This window comes from Ursus maritimus, unplaced genomic scaffold (genome assembly GCF_017311325.1).
Source record: "Ursus maritimus isolate PB19 unplaced genomic scaffold, ASM1731132v1 scaffold_16, whole genome shotgun sequence".
Taxonomy (NCBI): Eukaryota; Metazoa; Chordata; class Mammalia; order Carnivora; family Ursidae; genus Ursus; species Ursus maritimus.
The window spans coordinates 49,218,738-49,238,945 of NW_024424008.1; the positions used below are offsets into that span (position 1 = coordinate 49,218,738).

The 20,208-nt window shown below is 44.9% G+C and overlaps 1 protein-coding gene across 2 annotated transcripts in view; it reads right to left on the reverse strand.

Moving 5' to 3' along the window:
- Positions 1-20,208, reverse strand: part of KMT2A (lysine methyltransferase 2A) — a 79,887-nt gene that overhangs the window by 5,199 nt on the left and 54,480 nt on the right. For both annotated transcript variants that reach the window (XM_040631170.1, XM_040631169.1), the window contains exons 27-35: positions 15,813-20,052; positions 14,800-14,880; positions 13,950-14,008; positions 12,675-12,845; positions 10,857-10,931; positions 1,885-2,059; positions 1,611-1,718; positions 1,087-1,170; positions 541-670 (exon numbers count right to left, since the gene is read on the reverse strand). In XM_040631170.1, coding sequence (XP_040487104.1) covers positions 541-670; positions 1,087-1,170; positions 1,611-1,718; positions 1,885-2,059; positions 10,857-10,931; positions 12,675-12,845; positions 13,950-14,008; positions 14,800-14,880; positions 15,813-20,052 — 5,123 coding nt within the window. The remainder of the gene's footprint in view (positions 1-540; positions 671-1,086; positions 1,171-1,610; positions 1,719-1,884; positions 2,060-10,856; positions 10,932-12,674; positions 12,846-13,949; positions 14,009-14,799; positions 14,881-15,812; positions 20,053-20,208) is intronic.

Sequence of the window (20,208 nt, forward strand, 5' to 3'; positions counted from 1 at the left end):
CATCGGTGCTTTTGAGCCTCGGATCCACTCACACAAACCTTTCGAAGAGTATCGTTGTATACTAAACCTTAGGGTGGGTTCTGAGCTTCTCCTGAGTCCACCACACATTGTAAAGATGTCAGAATGTTTTAAAAAAAAAAGTATGTCTGGGGGTGCCTGGGTGGCTCAGTCATTAAGCATCTGCCTTCGGCTCAGGGAGTGATCCCAGCGTTATGAGATCGAGCCCCACATCAGGCACCTCTGCTGGGAGCCTGCTTCTTCCTCTCCCACTCCCCCTGCTTGTGTTCCCTCTCTGGCTGGCTGTCTCTCTCTCTGTCAAATAAATAAATAAAATCTTTAAAAAAAAAAAAAAAAAAAAGGTAGAAGATCCCCTTGAAAAACAACCCAGAAAAGGTTGTTTTTAAAAAAAAAAAAAAAAAAAAAGTATGTCTGAATTATAAAATATACTATTTCTTTTGGGCTGTAGGAATCCTATTTTCAGTTGCTGGCCCCTTTCTGCAAACAACGCCAGAACCGGGACAGTGAAAGCGAGGGACTCACCTTGCTGTCGTAATACTTCTCTCGCTTGTCGGTCTGGATGGAGCGGATCACGTTACCAGCATACTCAATCACCATCTCTCCTGCATCAATGTTTCTCTTACAGAAAAGACCCCGGCCGTGGATGGGAGACCTGGGACATAAAGACGGAAAGGAGCTTGGTCACCAATTTCGCACATCAGGCTCACTGTGTGAATACACAAATCAATGAATCAAACCGCTCTGTCAGGTCCCCAGGAAGGACCTTTTCCCCTGGAAAGAAGAAAAAAATCTGGACCCACTTGATTCGAGTATATTATTTATTCTAACAAATGGCCAAAAATGAAAGATTTCTCCATTCGGGATCCCACCAGAAGTAGCAATATTTTAACGTTTACTACGTTAAACTCCTTGTTCGACCCAAGGAGGGGCAGGATCCCAGAACATCAGGTTCCATTAAAGGAGCTAGAAAAACCTCACTTACTGAGAGAGGTCACTCCAGCATTTGGGCCACTTTAATTTTGGAAAACGATAAGTTTTCTGCAATTCCTTCTGCAATTTTAGCCATACCTGTAGACACCAACTGCCTCCTTAGAAGTCTTTTTTAAGTGCCGGAAACGCATGGGCATTGGCAGATCCATACTAGTTGCCCTCCTAAAGAGACAAGGCATATTATTAATGAATTCTCTTCAGGAAATAATCAGTTTTGAGTCTTGGATCAAAGGTTTCTAGAGAGTATGACCACATTATTCCCTTTGTTCAATGCCAAGCATAATAACAAGTGTCTTGTAAAATGAGGCCAATAATAGCTACACACAGTCCTTTCTGACCATGGTAACTATGGTGGTAGTGGTACGGCCAAAGCTGACAGAGTTGACTTTGGTTAAAGAAAATATAATATGCATCTTATAGTTATCTGAATTTCTCCTCTCCTCTGCCAGCCGGCTACTGCTACTTGAATACAAACTACAGTTCGGTCTTCTAAAATGTGATCCGGGAAATTCTGATCCAAGCAAAACCACACAGTGCCCTGAACAGCCAGAGGAGAGGGGAGCAAAGAGTGTTCCTAACGACCCCCTCCACTCAAGACTTACCGAGCTGACTTCAGCTGCACTTCCTCCTCTTCCTCATCGTTGGGGTTGTATTCAGGAGGCTGCCGGTGCTTGGAAGCCAGGAAGTTAAACATGTCAAATGCTGATTTCCTGGAGCCAAAAGATGAAAACATGCTTTAATAGAAACGCTTTGAACAGAATCAGCGAAGGACAGCTTTGACACTGGAAATCTCAAAGGTGACGTGGGGAAAATGACTGTATCATTAGATAATAAAACTGGGACCCAAAGCTGCTTAGGAAAGAGAATGGAACTTGCCTCAGGTGAACTTCAGCCCTGGCTGAGCCATGAGGATTCAGGGGGGGTTCGTTGGCCTCCTCTGGTTTGTGGAAACGGAATTTGTAATTCCTACAGTGCTTGGCACCAGAGAGCTGCTCAATCAGGAACACGACTGCATCGTGAAGAATCCCCAGCATCCTCAAACCGTTAACACCTGTCGGGCAGAAGGCACCAGGGTAGCAAGGGTATAGCCAACAGGAAACTGCCTGGTACTAAAGAAACGTCTGAGCGAGAGAATTCTGCCAGAGGCTGCTCATGGGTGAACCGCATTAAAGACTAGCCAAGAATTAGCATTAGCGAACCATTAAGATGATGCAGACACAGGTCTATCAATCTGGAAAATGTTCATGGTGGATTGAAAAAAAACCAAACAAGTCACGCCACCAAGCTATTTTCTACGTTCTGTATGTACACAGATAGGCTATACGTATTAGTTCATCTCATGGTCCTAATGCCCACATGAGGCAGGAATTACCAGCTTCATTTTCAGGTCGGTCAAGCTAGGCTCAGAGAATTTAAATACCACACCCAAGGTCACACAACTGGTGTGACAAGGTTTGAGCCTTGGGCTGTGGGGCTCCAACCATGATCCCATTTTGTTTATAGGGTGATGGGGTATCTGGACTCTGTAACTTTATACTCACACAGGTACCTCACTAAAATTTAAAGAATCGTTAGTAGTAACACCCTAACACAGAACTTTCTTTTGTGTTGTTATAGTGAATGTATGGAATGATACACTCGAAAGATGCTTTGTTTTACTCAATCTCAAGCCATTAATGAGCATTTCTGATTTCTTTTTACTTTATAAAAATCAATTTATGTAAGTTGCTGGCACCGATGGTGAAAGGCTTTCTGAAATGACCAGCTTCTTTCATTAAAGGGATGGGGCACCGCGACAACTGCCACCGCACTTTGACACTAGAAACAGCAATGTGTGGGGCACCTGGCTGGTTCAGTCAGTTAAGCATCTACCTTTGGCTCAGGTCATGATCCCAGGGTCCTGGGATCGAGTCCTGCATCGGGGTCCCTGCTCAACAGGAATCTGCTTCTCTCTCTCCCTCTGCCCCTCCCCCTGCTTGTACGTGCTCTCTCTCAAATAAATGAATAAAATCTAAAAAAAAAATACTTATTTTTACAAAAAGTTCATTTTTTTTTTTTAAAGATTTATTTATTTGACAGAGATAGAGACAGCCAGCGAGAGAGGGAACACAAGCAGGGGGAGTGGGAGAGGAAGAAGCAGGCTCATAGCGGAGGAGCCTGATGTGGGGCTCGATCCCATAACGCCGGGATCACGCCCTGAGCCGAAGGCAGACGCTTAACCACTGTGCCACCCAGGCGCCCCCAAAAAGTTCATTTTTATGTTTAGCTGAGTGATCAACTCTACTTGCACTGGAGGGCTTATATCGAGATTAGGTACCGTGTCAATAATGGGAAAACATACATGAATTACACATGGCCCCCATCTCGAGGAGCTCTTGGCAGAGGGAGGCAGACAGGCACACAAACCATGACACACTGTGCATGTATCCAAACAAAGGTACGGCACAGAGTACTGTGGGAGCTCTCAAGAGGGAGCGATCTCTGTTGTAGAGGGTACATTTACTCATTCAACATGTACTGAGCACCTACTATACCCCACACCTTCTTTCCATCTCTCTGCTGTGCCAGACAGAGCCTGGGAATACAGAGGTGAAGAAGACAGGCAAGGCACCTGAATGGATGCAGCTTTTATTCAGGGAAGAGACAGACGATAAACCCACCAAAGGTATTCCCACTTTAGGGCTTTTTCATCGGCTGTTTCTTCGGCATGGAGTACTTTTACTCTAATTGTTGAAGGACTGGCTCCCTCTTGTCATCACTCAGGTCTCACCTTTACTGTCACCTCTTCAACAGACTCCTTTCCTGACCACTCCATCTGGAGGAGGCGCCCTGCCACTAATGCCCCACCTTTGTGTCAATCGATTTCATCCTTTGGAACACTTATCTCTGCCACCAGAATATAAAGCTGTGGGGCGGGGACCTGTTGTGAAGGGGCTGATGCACTGGACCTTGGAGCGCAGGCCTGAGTCTGCTTCTACTCGCCGAAGCCCATTCTACTTGGCTTCCATCCTAAGTGGCCACCATGCTGCCGGGCACACTACAGGGGTTCAACAGTGTTGTTTAGTAACGAACATTTAAGGGTTGAAGATTTTATTCTATAATTGGTAGGCAACAATAAGACGCTTTTGAGGTACTTCTGGTGACACGGAGGATTCACTAGCAGAAGGAGATGGGAGACTCAGGGACCAGTTAGACGGCTTTTTGATATTATTGTAAGACAATGATAGAGGCTATTTCTGAGGAAGGAAACGGAGAGAAGAATATGGCTCATACTTCTAAGGGGAGAATCAATAGTGGCGACCAACTGGATGTGAATGACGAGGGAACGGAAGGAAGTCAAGATTTACTGGACTTCTTTGACCTGAGCTCTGGGGGATGGTAGGAGTGCTGGAAGAATCACAGGAGTGCAGTGCGAGAGCTAGCGTGTCGAGAGCTGCACAAGCCCAGCATGGGGGCAGAGTGAGGGGCAGAGGCTGAGAACCCAAGAGAATCTTAACTTTTCTCTCCTCTTTCTTTTCTTCTTTCAACATACAGTGTTATATTAGCTTTGGGCACACCCCTCTGCTGCTCCCTCTGTCTGTGCTCTCTCACTGTCAAATAAATACATAAAATCTTAAAAAAAAACCATTATAAATATATTTGAATTAACTCTTTTTTTTAATAAAGATTTTATTTATTTGTCAGAGAGGGAGAGAGAGCATAAGCAGGGGGAGCGGCAGGCAGAGGCAGAGGGAGAAGCAGGCTCCCCGCCGCACAGGGAGCCCGATGCAGGACCCGAGCAGAAGGCAGACACTTAACAAATGGAGCCACCCAGGCGTCCCTGAATTAACCTTTAAAAAATTTATAATAGTATCAACTCATGGAAATAAAGTGAAATAGTACAGAAAGTAAAAGCTGCCTATTCTAACACCCCAGGCTTCTCGCCTCTGAGACAACCATCCTCTATATTTAGATACATTGTTTGGTGAATGTATATATAAGAGTATCTGAAGAGAACCACGATCACACCAGATATATACTGTTACAACTGACCCCTTGCAATTAATTTACTTTGGACCTCTTTCTAAATTCCCCTGTTGAGGAGTATTTGGGTTGCTTCCAGTTTTTTGCTAACACATGTTGGAGTGAACACCCTCATACATTTTTTTATGACTCGACTGATATACCTATAGGATAAGTTCCTAGAAGTGCAATTGTTGGATGGAAGGGTACATGACTTGAAAATTTTCATAGCTATTGCTTAACTACTCCTCCAAATACGTGTATTAGTAATTTATGTATCTGCCATTAATATAAGAGAGAACCTGTCTCTTCCATCTGTATCTAAATTATCTCCAAATTCTGAATCGTTGTTAATAAAAGCTTTGCTAATAAATCTATTAACAAAACAGTTAATCATGTTTTAATATGCATTCTAAAAATTATGAGTGGGGCGCCTGGGTGGCTCAGGTCACAATCTCAGGGTTGTGAGACTGAGCCCCGAGTCAGCCTCCGTGTTGGGCATGGAGCCTGCTTAGGATTCTCTCTCTCCCTCTGCACACCCTCCTTCCTCTTAAATAAATAAATAAATAAATAAATAAATATCAAAAACAAAACTAAAAACAAACTCTGAGGAATTTAAAATACAGAAAAATACAAAGGCTATTATAACAACTACACATGTACCTGCCACTTAAAATTCTTCCTTCCTTTCTTCCTTCCTTCCTTTCTCTTTCTTTCTTTCTTTCTTTCTTTCAGATTTTATTTATTTATTTGTCAGAGAGAGAGAGCACAAGCAGGGGGAACGGCAGGCAGGGGGAGAAGCAGGCTCCCCACTGAGCAAGGAGCCTGATGTGGGACTTGATCCCCAGACCCCAGGATCATGACCTGAGCCAAAGGCAGACGCTTAGCTGACTGAGCCACCCAGGCATTCCAATGTTAATATTTTCTATTACATACTTCAAATACTTTCCCTCCCTTATTTCTTAAAACAAAAACAAAAACAAACCGTATAAAGTTAAATTCCTCTAAGTACTCATTGTTTCCCTTCCCAGGACCAATCAAAGGTTAGAGAGATAAATAGATATGGAAAAAACAGTCAGTGGGAGGTTTCTACATTAAAGTAATTAAAATCTTTAATGTTTGCTCGAAACAACTGTATCAATGATATGGTTTTAAACTGCCTAAATTTAATTTGAAATCTAATGACAATGAGAAACTATTTCAACTTTATTTTTTCTGTTTCAACTTTAAAAAGAAGATACAACAGGAGGGCAGGCCTGGCTCAGTCGGTTGAGTGTCCAACTCTTGGTTTTAGCTCAGGTCCTGATCTCAGGGTTGTTGAGACTGAGCCCTGCCTCAGGCTCTGCATCCAGCAGCGAGTCTGCTTAAGATTCTCTCTGCCACTCCTCCCACTCATGCTCTCTCTCTCAATAAATAAACCTTAAAAAAAAATTCATATGGAATCTGAAGGGATCTTGAATAGCCAAAACAATCCTAAGAACAAAACTGGAGGATTCAAACTGCCCAATTTCAAAGCTTACCACAAATCTACAGTAATTAATCAAAACAGTGTGGTACTGGCATGAAGACAGAGGAATAGAACTGAGTCTAGTAACAAATCCTTGCATATTTGGTCACATGATTTTTTTTAAGATTTTATTTTAAAGTAATCTCTACATCCAACATGGGGCTCGAACTCACAACCCCAAGATCAAGAGTCACATACTCCACAGACTGAGCCCACTAGGCACCCCTGGGTGCATGATTTTTAACTACGGTGCCAAGATAATTTACTGGCGGAAAAGAGTCTTTTCAACAAACAGTGCTAGGAAAACCAGATATCCACATGCAAAAGAATGAAGTTGACCCTTACCTCACACCATATATGAAAATTAACTCAGAATGGATCAAGACGCTAGTGTAAAAGACCCAAAGCTACAGAACTCTTAGAAGAAAACATGGGACAAAACCCTCATGACACTGGATTTGGCAATGACTTCCTGAATATGACAGCAAAGGCACAAGTAACAAAGGAAAAAATAGACTGGACTTCATGGCAATTAAAAAATTTTGTCCATCAAAAGACACTATCACCATCCCCTCTGCCAGAAAGCTAGTATTCGATGATTTCTCAGAATTCTGTTTCAAATCCTTCCGGTCAGGATAAACGTCAGTTTGGCATGTTAGGTAAATTAAGATATATAAATAACATTATTTATGTACATATAAATAACCATATTTATCTACATGCATATAAATAAATAGCCAATATTGTCAGGTTCATTAATCAATTAACTGACTAATTTTTTTTAAAGATTTTATTTATTTATTTGACAGAGAGAGAGGCAGCCAACGAGAGAGGAAACACAAGCAGGGGGAGTGGGAGAGGAAGAAGCAGGCTCCTAGCAGAGGAGCCCGATGTGGGGCTCGATCCCAGAACGCTGGGATCACGCCCTGAGCCGAAGGCAGACGCTTAATGACTGTGCCACCCAGGCGCCCCTGACTGATTAATTTTAAAATACTTTTTTCCCCCAAAGATTTTATTCATTTGAAGAGAGAGAGCAAGCACACACACACAGGCAGAGGAGTGGCAGAGGGACGAGAGACTCCCCGCCAAGCGGGAGCCCGATGTGGGGCTCGATCCCAGGACCCCAGGATCACGACCCAAGTGGAAGGTAGACGCTTAACCAACTGAGACACCCAGGCGCCCCTGTTAGGTTCATTTTTTAAAAAAATACTTTAGGGCGCCTGGGTAGCGCAGTCGTTAAAGCGTCTGCCTTCGGCTCAGGGCGTGGTCCTGGCGTTCCGGGATCGAGTCCCACATCGGGCTCCTCCGCTGGGAGCCTGCTTCTTCCTCTCCCACTCCCCCTGCTGTGTTCCCTCTCTCGCTGGCTGTCTCTGTCAAATAAATAAATAAAATCTTTAAAAAAAAAAATAAAAATAAAAATAAAAAAATACTTTATTTTGAGTATAGATGACACAACAGGTTCATTATTTAATTAATTATCACCACAAATTTTGAAGGTCATATTTATATTCCTTTTTAGATAAGGAGATTGAGACTCAGAGAAGTCAATTAGCTTGCACTCAATGTAATATTGATTGCAAAAGGGCAGAAATGTAGCTTGTACTGTTTTTTCTGCCTCCAGAGCTCATGATTTCTTACCACCATTCCATGTAGCGGTAAAGGACATGGATAAATCAAAGGAGTTTCTGTCCTGTTGCCAAAAACAAAGGGCTGGCTACTCAGTTTGAGGCTGAGAACAGAGTTCAGAACACTGGCTTACTCCAGGAGCAGGGTTTTACACATGTTATCAGTAATCAGTTCAAAGTGACTACTGGGAGAGGCCATGTACTAACTATTCTTTCCTGGGGTGCCTGGGTGGCTCAGTCGGTTAAGCATCCAACTCTTGATGTTGGCTCAGGTCATGATCTCAGGGTCATGTGATTGAGCCCCACATCTGGCTCCATTCTCAGCGTGGAGTCTGCGAGAGATTCTCTCTCCCTCCCCCCTCCCCTCTCTTGTGTGCTCTCTCTCTCTCTAAAATAAATAAATATATTTTTTTAAAAACCAAAAACCAAATTGTACTTTCTTGTTCCCTAAATACACTATCCAAAGTTAAAAGGCAGCCCACAGAATGGGGGAAATATTTGCAAATCATCTCTCTGATTAATATCCAGAACATATAGAGAGAACTTCTAAAACTCAACTGTTTAACAACAACAACAACAAAGCCTGATTAAGAAACGGGCAAAGACCTTGAATAGATATTTTTCCAGAAATGATCTATGAATGACCAGTAAGCACTTGGAAAAACGCTCAGCATCACGAATCATTAGAGAAATGTAAATTAAAACTGTAATGAAATACTATCTCACACCCGTTTTATGGCTTCTATCAAAAAAACACGGGATGTCTAGAAACTGGAACCCTTGGGCACTGCTGGCGGGGATGTAAAATGGTGCAGCCACCGTGGAAATCAGTACGGCAGTTCCTTAAAATATTAAAAACGGAATTACTATTAAAAAAAAAAAGGGTAGGGGCGCCTGGGTGGCACAGCGGTTGAGCGTCTGCCTTCGGCTCAGGGCGTGATCCCAGCGTTGTGGGATCGAGCCCCACATCAGGCTCCTCCACTATGAGCCTGCTTCTTCCTCTCCCACTCCCCCTGCTTGTGTACCCTCTCTCGCTGGCTGTCTCTATCTCTGTCAAATAAATAAATAAAATCTTAAAAAAAAAAAAAAGGGGGGGAGGGGCGCCTGGGTGGCGCAGTCGTTAAGCGTCTGCCTTCGGCTCAGGGCGTGATCCCGGTGTTCTGGGATCGAGCCCCACATCAGGCTCTTCTGCTAGGAGCCTGCTTCTTCCTCTCCCACTCCCCCTGCTTGTGTTCCCGCTCTTGCTGGCTGTCTCTGTCAAATAAATAAATAAAATCTTAAAAAAAAAAAAAAAGGGAATTGCTACATGATTCAGCAATTCCACTTCTGGGTATCTGCCCCTGAGAACTGGAAAGCAGGGTCTTGAAGAGATATCTGTATACTCATATTCACAAAGCAGAATATTCACAATAGCTAAAATGTGGAAGCAACCCAAGTACCCATTGATGAATCCATCAATAAGCAAACTGCGGCATATAAATACAATGGGATATTATTCAGCCTTAAAAAGGAAGGAAATTTTGCAATATGCTACAAAATGGATAAACCTTGGGGACATTATGCTAAGTGAGATGAGCCAGTCCACTTCTGTTAGTCCACTTACATGAGGTACCAAAGGTAATCAAAATCATAAGGACAGAAAGAATAATAGTAGTAGCCAGGGGCTGGAGAGAATGGGGAATGGGGAGCTTCAGTTTTCCAAGAGAAAACAAGAGTTATGGGATGGATGGATGGATGGCTGCAGAGCAATGTGAATGCATTTACCACCACTGAACTGTACGCTTAAAAATGGTTAAAATGGTTAATTTTTTTTTTAAAGATTTTATTTATTTATTTGACACAGAGATAGCCAGTGAGAGAGTCAGCCAGTGAGAAAGAGACAAGCAGGGGGAGTGGGAGAGGAAGAAGCAGGCTCCCAACAGAGGACCCTGATGTGGGGCTCGATCCCAGAACGCTGGGATCACGTCCTGAGCTGAAGGCAGACACTTAACGACTGAGTCACCCAGGCACCCCTAATTTTTTTTTTTTAAGATTTTATTTATTTGACAGAGAGAGAGAGTGCACAAGCAGGGGGAGCAGCAGGCAGAGCGAGAGGGAGAAGCAGGCTCCCCACGGAGCACGGAGCCCAACACGGGGCTCGATCCCAGGACCCTGGGATCATGACCTGAGCCGAAGGCAGATGCTTAACTGACTGAGTCCCCCAGGTGCCCCAAGATGGTCAATTTTATGTTATTTTACCTCAATAAAAAATTCATCTGTTTAGGAAAAAAGAAAGAATAAAGTCCCAATGCAATATTGCAGCAGATAGGAAGCGTGAAAGCATTATGCTAAAGAATCCAGTCACAAAAGGCCACACATTGTATGAGTCCATACAAATCCCTAGAGACACAAAGTAGTTTAATGGTGGCCAGGCTCTGGGGCTAAGGAATGACTGCTAATGAGTCTGGGGTTTCTTGCAGGGATGATGAAAATGTTCTGGAATTATACAGTAGTGATGGTTGCACTTCTCTGTCAATAGACTAAAAACCACTAAACTGTATGTTTTATATGGGTCAACTAACTATATAGCATAAGAATTATAACTCAATAAAGTTGTGAAAAATTATTTAAAAAAAAAAAGGTTGATGCTTTTGTAGAATCAACTCTATAGCTTTAGACCAACAAGTTACCAGAATACTCTGAGACAGGAGTAAAATGACCTCTGTGGCCGTTACCTGCAAACGAGAGCTGCTTTAGACGGGCATTTGACCGAGCTTCCTGGACTTTATCTGTCAGTGACTTCCAGGCATCTGTGAGGAAATAAAATAGTCCATCAGATATCTCTGACACCAGTGGCAAGCAAAAGCAGTGAGCTTAGACTCCCTACAGGGTGAAAACACCCGCTGAAATGGCTTTTTGTTGTTTTCTTAGTTTCAACAAGTTCCTCGCGTAAGAAAGCGGCTGAGAAGATGCATTATCCAACAGGCAGACAGGAGGCTCACAGCTTCTGAAAACGACCCCTGAGTCCCCAGAACATTCACATCCCTTGATGGTAGTCTGGGTCCCAAATCTGAGTGCTGGATATCACTTCTACTCTGGCCCTAACGAAACAATACTAGCATTAACGATTTAACCTGGACTGTGGGGAGACCTTAACCTCTGTTCCTTAAAACTAAGGAGGTGTGATTAGAAACCTTTACAATCCCTTCACTCTCAGTGTGCTGTACGTGGAACTCATACACTCAACATGGTCTTTTTGTTCTCCTTACGTATCTTTGTTTAGTGACCCAGGCCTGAATCTTCAGAGTCACGCTGGACTTCTCACTCTACTGTCCATATCCAAGCAGTCCTGAGGAGTGTCTGTTCTTTCCTCCCTTTCCCTGCTGGGAATGGGCTTTATTACCTGACATCTCTACTGTAGCTATGCCCTCATTAGTGACCTCTTGCCACCTCATATCTCCAGTTCAGTCCACCTTAACGGGAGCTACCACATTAAGCTTCTTGAAATTCTGCTTTTATTCCACTTCCCCAGATTTTCAAAGGCCTCATGGTTTGGCACTGAAGGCCCTTCCAAAACCAGTGCCCAACCCACTTTTGCAATTTTCTCTCTACTACCCCACTGGGATTTTGACATCCTCTCCTATCTGAGAACGCTCTAAACCCATCACGTGCAATCCTGTCTAACTTTGCTAACTTTTTAGAAAGCCTTTCTCATTCCTCTTTTCCCAAACAAATTCTATTATCTCCTTCAACGGAATCTTCTATTCTACCATTCTTCCTGGTTTTGACAAAACTAAGTGACACCCACGGATCTTCCCTTCAAATTCCTCTAGGACTTACTTCCTAGAAAACATTCACTAGTCCTTTACAGCTAATGAGCACCTATATGCTGGGATACAAAGAGGAATAAGAAAATAAAATGCAAGCCTTTCTAGGAAGTTCCCTGTTGAGTAAGACGTAAAAGTAAACAGACATTTATAAAAACAAAATTTAAGCTCTAAGAAAAGCATTTAAGATTCTAAAAGGAGCAGAAAAGAGGGAATGGGAGCGCTTATCTGTCTCAGAAGGTCAGGGAAGACTTTCCAAGCTGAACCCTACAGGACAAGGTAGAGCTCACCAGGTAAGCAAGGGTAAAAGAACATTCTGGGCAGAGGGAAGAAACGGGTGAAGGCACAAGGGTGAGAGAGAATGGACTTTGAAGTACACAAAGAAGTGGTAGAAAACGAGGCTGGAGAGAGAAGACGTCTCACGTGCTCTGCTAAATTCTGGACTATTTCTCCAATAACACCAACTTCTTAAGGACAAGTTAGATGTGTAATGCCGTCAAGTACGCTCTGTAATGCCTAGCACACAACCGCCCACATCAACGGTACTAATGTAAGTAAGCGTGGATCTGGCCGAGACCGAGTCTGTGCTGGTGAGACAACCTCATTTTTTTTTTTAAGTAATCTCTACGCTGAATGTGGGGCTCGAGCTCATGACCCTGAGATCCAGAGTCGGAAGCTCTACTGACAGCCAGCCGGGCGCCCGCCAACCTCATTTAAGCCACTCACCTTCGATACTTTCTGCACAGATCTGAAATCCATCATCACTTGAAATTTCAAAAACAAGTCCTTTCTTGGGCTTTTTCTCAGCAATGCTTTCCTTCCTCTTCTGTTCTTGCTGGAGCCAAAGCATCAGCGGAGAGCTGAAATTACTTTCTTCTTCTTCAACTGTTTTAGGTTCTACGAGGGAGAAAATGGATAGGGGCCAAACTGGTTGCGTTAGCAAACACTTACTGAGCACTGATACGTTATCTCCAAGCCTACCAACATTCCACAGTTGGTATGATTACTCCCATTTACAGATAACAAAACCCAGGCCCAAAGACGTGGAGCAACTTGCCCTGGGTCATAGCTAGAAAGTGACTAAAACTAGAATTTTTTTTTTTTTACCTGAAGTCATGCTGTCTCTGTGGTAGTTTCTGGTATGACAATTTGATAGTTTTTCAATAAGCAATTGCCCTCAATAAGGTCAAAGCTAAAAAATAATAATGATTAATACGAATGGAGCACTATACATGAGGCACTCTTCTAGGAACTTCCTGTAGATTAATGCAGATAAACCTCGCAATGACCCAGTGAGGTGTTATTGTTACGTACACTTCAAAGGTGAGACACCCGAGGCAGACAGATGGTAAGTAACTAGCCCAAGTTCATACAATTAACAAGTGGTAAGCTGAGATTTCAACCCATTTGGCTCCAAAGTCTGTCACCATCCTGCCCAGCGTTCTGACAGAAAGAGGTGCCTCAGTCCTACTGAGGAATGAGCCAACCACTAGAATGTGATTACATCCCAAATGTTATGCCTGAGCATTTTCTCTACCTGCCTCTCTTCTGGGAAGTTCCCTCGATGGAAATGGGCAAACCTTATATCCCGATCTCTCTAATCCTGAAGTGGCCAGTTCGTTACTGATCAAATTCAGTAGCACAGATGGAAAGTGCTACGGAGATGTATCTGGGGTTGCGACCAGATGCGTGGTTTTCTTCAGCGACAGCTAAGGGATGCGGTCAGGTAACCACTAGCTATTAAGGCCACACTGTCGTTACGCAAGTAGAGCAGAGCAGTCGACAGATGTCACAGACTATGTCACAGACTACGGAGTGGAAGGGCACTGGGCCAGGGAACAGATGCCCTGAGGGTCAGTCTACACCTCTGGCCAATCACTTTACTTCTTTGGAGCTTAGATTTTTTTTTTTTAATTTGGAAAATTCACAGATAATGTCGGCAATTTTTATAGTACTTTTGACTTTGAAATTCTAATTCTAAACTGTTACCCACCCACATACCTGTACTTTCTTGCTCATTTGCTGGATTCTGTGTTGCCTGAATCTCAGGAAGAACTTGCCTAAATGAGAAGAAAACCCAATGTGAGATGTAACATCAGTTCAAAGATAAGAACTGTCCAGTCGGCCGTAGCGCTGTATTGGTTACATAGCACAACTAGTAGAAACAGACCACGGGATGTCTAGTGTATAACGTGCTGGAGAAACACCATCACAATACTGTATGGTATGTAACATAAAACTCTCTTTTATGAGATTCTTTCCTAAATACGGACATTAAATTTGGGCTTTTGGAGTTTGTAGATACCCTCAGTATTAGGAAAAAAATAAAAAGACACTCGTTACAAGCAGTTCTGGAAGTTACTTAAGTAAATTAACTGATTTAACCAAAAACAAAAGCAAGCTATAGGAGCCAGTAAACAACCACCAATTTTCATTTTCGAAAAATAAATCTTCCAAACAACGCAAATGCATATCAATAAAGGGCAGTTTAAATAAGTTAAAAAAATCCAAGTACAGAACAGTATGTACAGCATTATTCATTTAATGTGTATATATATATATTCATATATACACCGTGTATATCTGTATTTGTAAAGAATCGTGTGCATGGATGAAAACAAATTATTAGCAATGGTTATTACCAGGGAACAGAAGGGGAAGAGGGGAGGCAGGACGAACATGGAACCATTTATCTATTATTTAAGTAATTATGCATCAAAATTACAAGTATGTATTACTTTCACTAAAAAAAAAACCTTTGGCAACAATACAATACAAATGAAGAATTATTTTTTAAATGAGGTGGACAGAAGTGAGGGCTTAACCTTAGAAAAACGATGATTGTATTTACCCTGTGGGCTGCCCGCATTCCTTTTGTGATGACTGTTCCACGTTAGCTGTGTCCTGCTGCTCAGCCTCTGCTCCTGGAGTCCTGGAACAGAATCAGTGTATCTTTTCAAGAAAAACCACTCATAAACATGTACTGAACGTGGAGGTCAGTCTAAAGAAATGACCCTATCAGGATCTGATAAAATTTATGAGCTGGGAAAACTAATCTGTGCTAACAGGTTAGCCGGTAGTTACCTTGAGGGCATTCTGACTAAGAGAAGGCACAAGGAGCCTTCTGGAACACTAGGAATGTTTTCTATCTTGATCTGCACGGTGGCTACACGGCTGCATACTTAAGTAAAACTTGTGTACTCTATGCGTGTTACACCCCGATACCAATGTTTTCAACAAGGACTTCACGAAGATCTACAACAGGAGGCTTTGCCCTCCAGCCGGGAATAATCATCGTCCCTCAGGATCCTAAGACTCAGCAAAAAAAAAACCCCAAACAACAAAAACAACCAAATGCAAAAAACCCCAAATGCAAAAAACCCAAGAGCAAACAGCAGCATTGTTTTAAATCAGAGCAAACGGGGGCCTGAGTGGCTCAGTCAGTTAAGCGTCTGACTCTTGATTTCGACTCACGTCATGATCTCAGGGTTGTGAGACTGAGCCCCACGCTGGGCTCCACTCAGGGCATGGAGCCTGCTTGGGATTCTCTCTGTCCCTCTGCCCCACCCCACCCTGCATTAAAAAAAAAAAAAAGAAAAGAAAAATCAGAGCAAAGAGTAATTAGAGATGTGGTTCTATCCAAGAGACAAACTGCCCACGGATGGAACTAAATTTTGCTCTATAAATCACCACTGTGGGGGAAAAAAAAAGAAAAATCAAAGTCAAAACCCAGAACTCCCCCGAGTAATGCAATGTGGACAGAAGAGTGTCCTCCTTCCCAGGAAGCTGCCACTTCAACAGCCTCTCGTCCAGAACAAAAACAACCCCACCCTACCCAGCGCAGCTCGTATTTGGATCTCTCACCCTGTGACTGAAGTCAGGGGTGTCGTGTTGGCTTCTTGGTCTGGAATGTGTGCTTCAGAACTGGTCCGCAAATGGGAAGCTTTGTGCTTCTTGCCGTTCCCTTTGTCCAAAGGCAGCTGAAACCGTTTGATTTTTGGTTTGGGTTTAGTGGGAGCCGGCACCGAGGGGCTTGCGGACTGCTGTCCAGACGACGGCGAGCCCCCGGGAGAGGCCGAGCCGGCTTGCATAGCTGAGGATAAAGCCTTATTCTGCTCTAGCCCCATGCTACTAGGAGCATCTACCGTCTGGGTGAAGTTGGATCCCTGGGTCCCTGGAGCAGAATCAAGTTCACGCTGGGAAGGGAGAATCCCAGTTTTGCTGGCAAGGAGCTGGTTCACGTGCTGAAGCTGATAGTGCTCTTCTGCTTCTCCAGAAGGTGAAGCAGCTGTTATGCCCGCAGTCTGTGCAGAGGGGAGCACACAGATGCTAGACGCCGCTGTCATTGTAGCAGCCGGAGCCTGTGATGTCCCCAGCTGTGGAAACATTGCTGAACTTGGGGGTAAAGCCACGGGCTGGTCCTGCATCCCCAGGCTCTGCTGGCTAGCTTTGATTAAAAGGTTGCTTATTGAGCCAATATCCGGGGTACCGAGCAACCGGGGGTTGGTTAACGCAACATGTCCCGGAACGGACGCGCTACTTGTAGGGGTTGTTGTGGTTTGCATGGATACAACATTCAAGACGGAGGAGCCGGATGCCAGGCCAGACACAGGCCCCGCGGTGAGGTGGCCAGTGTCCTGGCTCATTGTTGATGTGCCCGCCGCCGCGGCAGCTGTGCCGCCCACACTCTGTGGTAACAGGGGTGCCTGTTCAAAATACATGATGCCAGATTTAGACCTTTTTATGATGTTGGGGACAGTTCGGTGAGATGAAGTATTAAGTGACCCCAGATCTAACAGATTGGGATGGTTTGGCAGCTGGGAGGGTGTGAAGTTAATCAGGGTCATGTTAGAGACCACATCGGAAGGGGCAATGGTTGAAGGGGTGCTAGAGGGAGCAAGTTTTTTATTCTTTCGGGTCTGTAGACGAGATATGGGTCTTTTCTTGAGTCCAGAGGATGGAGTGGCTACTGTGGAACTGAGGTCTGTCCTCTGGCTGGCTTCTGAAACCAAAAGTTGGGGATCTGGAGGAGGCTGAACCCCAATAAGTAGGCCTGAAGGAGGACTGCTGATGTTGGGTGGGAAACTACTTTGAGCAGCTGCAGGGAAGGAATGTAAGTGCTGGTGATGAGGCATGGGGAGCAATCCTTTGCTAGCAGGAGGGAACAGAGATGGAGAAGTTGGCAAGCTTGGATTTAGTCCCGTGGCTAGGGTGAGACCACTTCCCATGGGCCCCAATACTGAAGTATTTGTCTCCATCACATTGGGTGTAGAACTAACAGAAGAGGTCAACTGGATTTTTTGGGTCACTCCATTTGGAAGAGTTTGGAGAACATAAAGTGGCTGCATGTTCTGGTTAACCACAATGAGTTTCTCAGTGGCTGGTTTCAGGTGGGGTGGAGTGGTCTGGACAGCTGCATTAGAAATCTGAGATGGGCCAGGACTCTCAGTAGAATTGGGCACATATTTCTGGTTCTGGATAGGAACAGTAGGGGAAACAGGTACCTGGAGGCCGGGGGTGCTACTGTTTCTAGTTAAATCCTGATTGTTGCCATGACCTTGCTCCACTGAACCACAAGGAGGGCTGGAGATGTGGTCTGCGTCCATGTGTCCTTGGATAAAATGATCGGGAGTCATGTGGCCCTCGGGGGTGGGATCCACTCCTGGACTCAGCAGTGCCGAGTCGCCTTCAGAGGAGGCCACAGACTTCTCCGTGATGGTTACTCTCTTCTCTCCCGAGTCGGAGATTACAGCCAGTCTACTGGGATTCTGGCTAGGGACAGTGGGGCTCCGGGTGGTCAGCACAGACAGGTCGGACGGTAGCTCTAGAGGCAGCTCAAACTGCTCCTCTGCCGAGATAGACGAGGAGACACTACTGTCCACGGGTTCTGCTGTCGGCAACTGCTGAGAAAAGACCTCGAAGAGACCCATGTCCTTTTCCCGATTACTGTCAAGACCCAAACCCTCACCCAGATTCAGGAGTTCCGACGACGAGGACTCCGGGCTCTCGCCCAAGGCCTGCATAGAGGGAGTATTCTTCAGTACAAAGTCCATGATGTCCGAGGGCAGGATATTCCCACAGTCGTCGCTGTTGTTGTTATCCGAGTCCGACTTCAGGAGCTCGGCATTGTAGGTGTCCAGCAGGTTCTTGTCCGACGGGGTGCTCGTGTGGACTCTGCGGCTTGACTCCAAAGAGCTGAGCTGAGCTTCCAAGGAATCCTGTCCCTGGGCTTTAACTCTGCTTACGGAGTGGCAGTTATCCATCTTTGGCTCATTTTTGTGGCCAACGGAACTCTTAATGACATGTTCTTTCTCACCGGCATCTTCGGGCCGCTCCATCTTTAAGTTCTCTGTTCCGTTTTCTTTCCCATTTCTTTTTGGAATCTGGCTGCTTTTCCTTGTTGTGGCTGTGACGCTAGTATCGCTCTCCGTGCCGTCATCGACGCCATCCAACTGTGAGATTTTGGGAAGGTCACACTGCTCCTCCTCCCGAAATAAATTATGGGATGCCAGCCGCTCGTCTCCACCTGAGGAGATGACTGTTCTGGTGAAATTGTAGTAGTACAGGTCATCTTCGTCGGAGGTGCTCAGGTCGTCGGCCCCATCCACCTGTCCTTCGGCTGATCTCTTGCCCCGTTTCTTCCCAGTGGAGCTGCTGTAGAATGGAATGTCTTCTTCACCGTAGGACCTTACTCCATAGAGCGGGGTGAGCCCGAAGAACATGTTAGAGCGCGCCCGGGCACTGCGACGGGGATATCTCCTCTTGAAAGAGCCATCCTCCTGAGGTTTGGGACCATCCGGAAGCATCAGGTTTCTGTCCTGTACCGGAAGATTCTGATAGTTGTTACTCTGAGGATCCTGGGATGAGGTATTATTGGGGCTTGGCTGGGCCACTGGACCATCTCCTGGACTTTCAGAGGCTGCAACTGGTTCTGTGGGAGATGCTGACTCTATTTGCAAAGGGGACACAGGGCTACCTTCTTTCAGGGTATTCTTGGACTGGCCCTCGCTTTCCATTTTGAGGGGGGTCAGTGTTACTTTGACCGTGCGTTTCCGGGGTGTCTGTAATTCCTTAGCAGATCCTTCTACTTGCATGGATGGAGCTTTGGGGACTCCTGGAATAGAAAGGACTTTGTCTCCAATCTTATCAGAAGAAACGTTATTACATGGTCGTTGCCCCATAAACTCGGGAGTCAAAACCTCACCCACAAACTCCGGCTTTAGGTTTCCTTCCTCACCAGTTGTCACCTGACCAGGCTCCAAAAAAGATTTACTGGAATGTTTTTCTTTGAAAGTTTCTTTACAAGACTTTTTTCCTTTCTGCCGCCGGTCTCTGGAACTAGATCCCACGTGTTCATTGATGATGGATGATCTGTTGCTCACTCCAGATAGTTTCAAGGTTTTGACTCCCGCGTCTTCATCGGGAGGGGGGTTTACCGCTTGGTTAGAATCTGAGTGTTGGTCCCGCTCATTCCTCTGCCCTCTCAGATGGAGTGGGGGGAAGGAGAGGGCCTCTTTAGAAGAAAAGGGCCCTGAAGAGAGTTCAGCAAAAGCGCCGATCTTGCTAGCATTTAATTCTACAGGCGCTGTATTAGGAACCTGTGGGGCCAGTTTGGGAAGGCCGGGATAAGTCACGGTATGTGCAGGTCCCTCCGAACTCTTGGAACTTGGCACTTTGGTCTTCTCTCCCTTCAAAGAGGAGCTCTTGGATGCCAAGTCGGAAGCGCTAGAATGCTTCATGTCGGAGGAGGAAGACCCATCCAAGTGACTGGTTTTAGCGCCCATAGTAACCACCGTCCTTTGCAAATTCGAAGAGGTGGGAGTGTTTTGCCCTAAATTAGTATTTGAATTCAGTGGTCCTAAGACATGATCAACTGCTTTGGCACTTGACTCAAGATCTGTGGCAGTCCCGATGGTGGAGACTGAGGAAACACTATTCCTGGAGTAAGTACCCCCAGTTCTCATTGGAGACATTATCCGGAGTTTAGACCGCTGGGGTGACAAGGAAGAAGTGCTGTGACGCCTCGAGCCAATGCTTCGGAGTCCAGAAGAGAGTAAAGGATCACCCACTGTGACTATTTCATGAGTGGTTGGAGTAGGACTTCCTGAACAAGAGAGAAAAAGTAATAAAGTCTATTACAGAGGGAATGAATGTGTGTGGTGGCCACTGCTTTCAATGACTTGGCAATGGCTTCTAACTGAAAACTACAGATCAAGATTTTCAATGAGCAAAAGCCACTAAGGTAGAGTGGCCTGAAAGA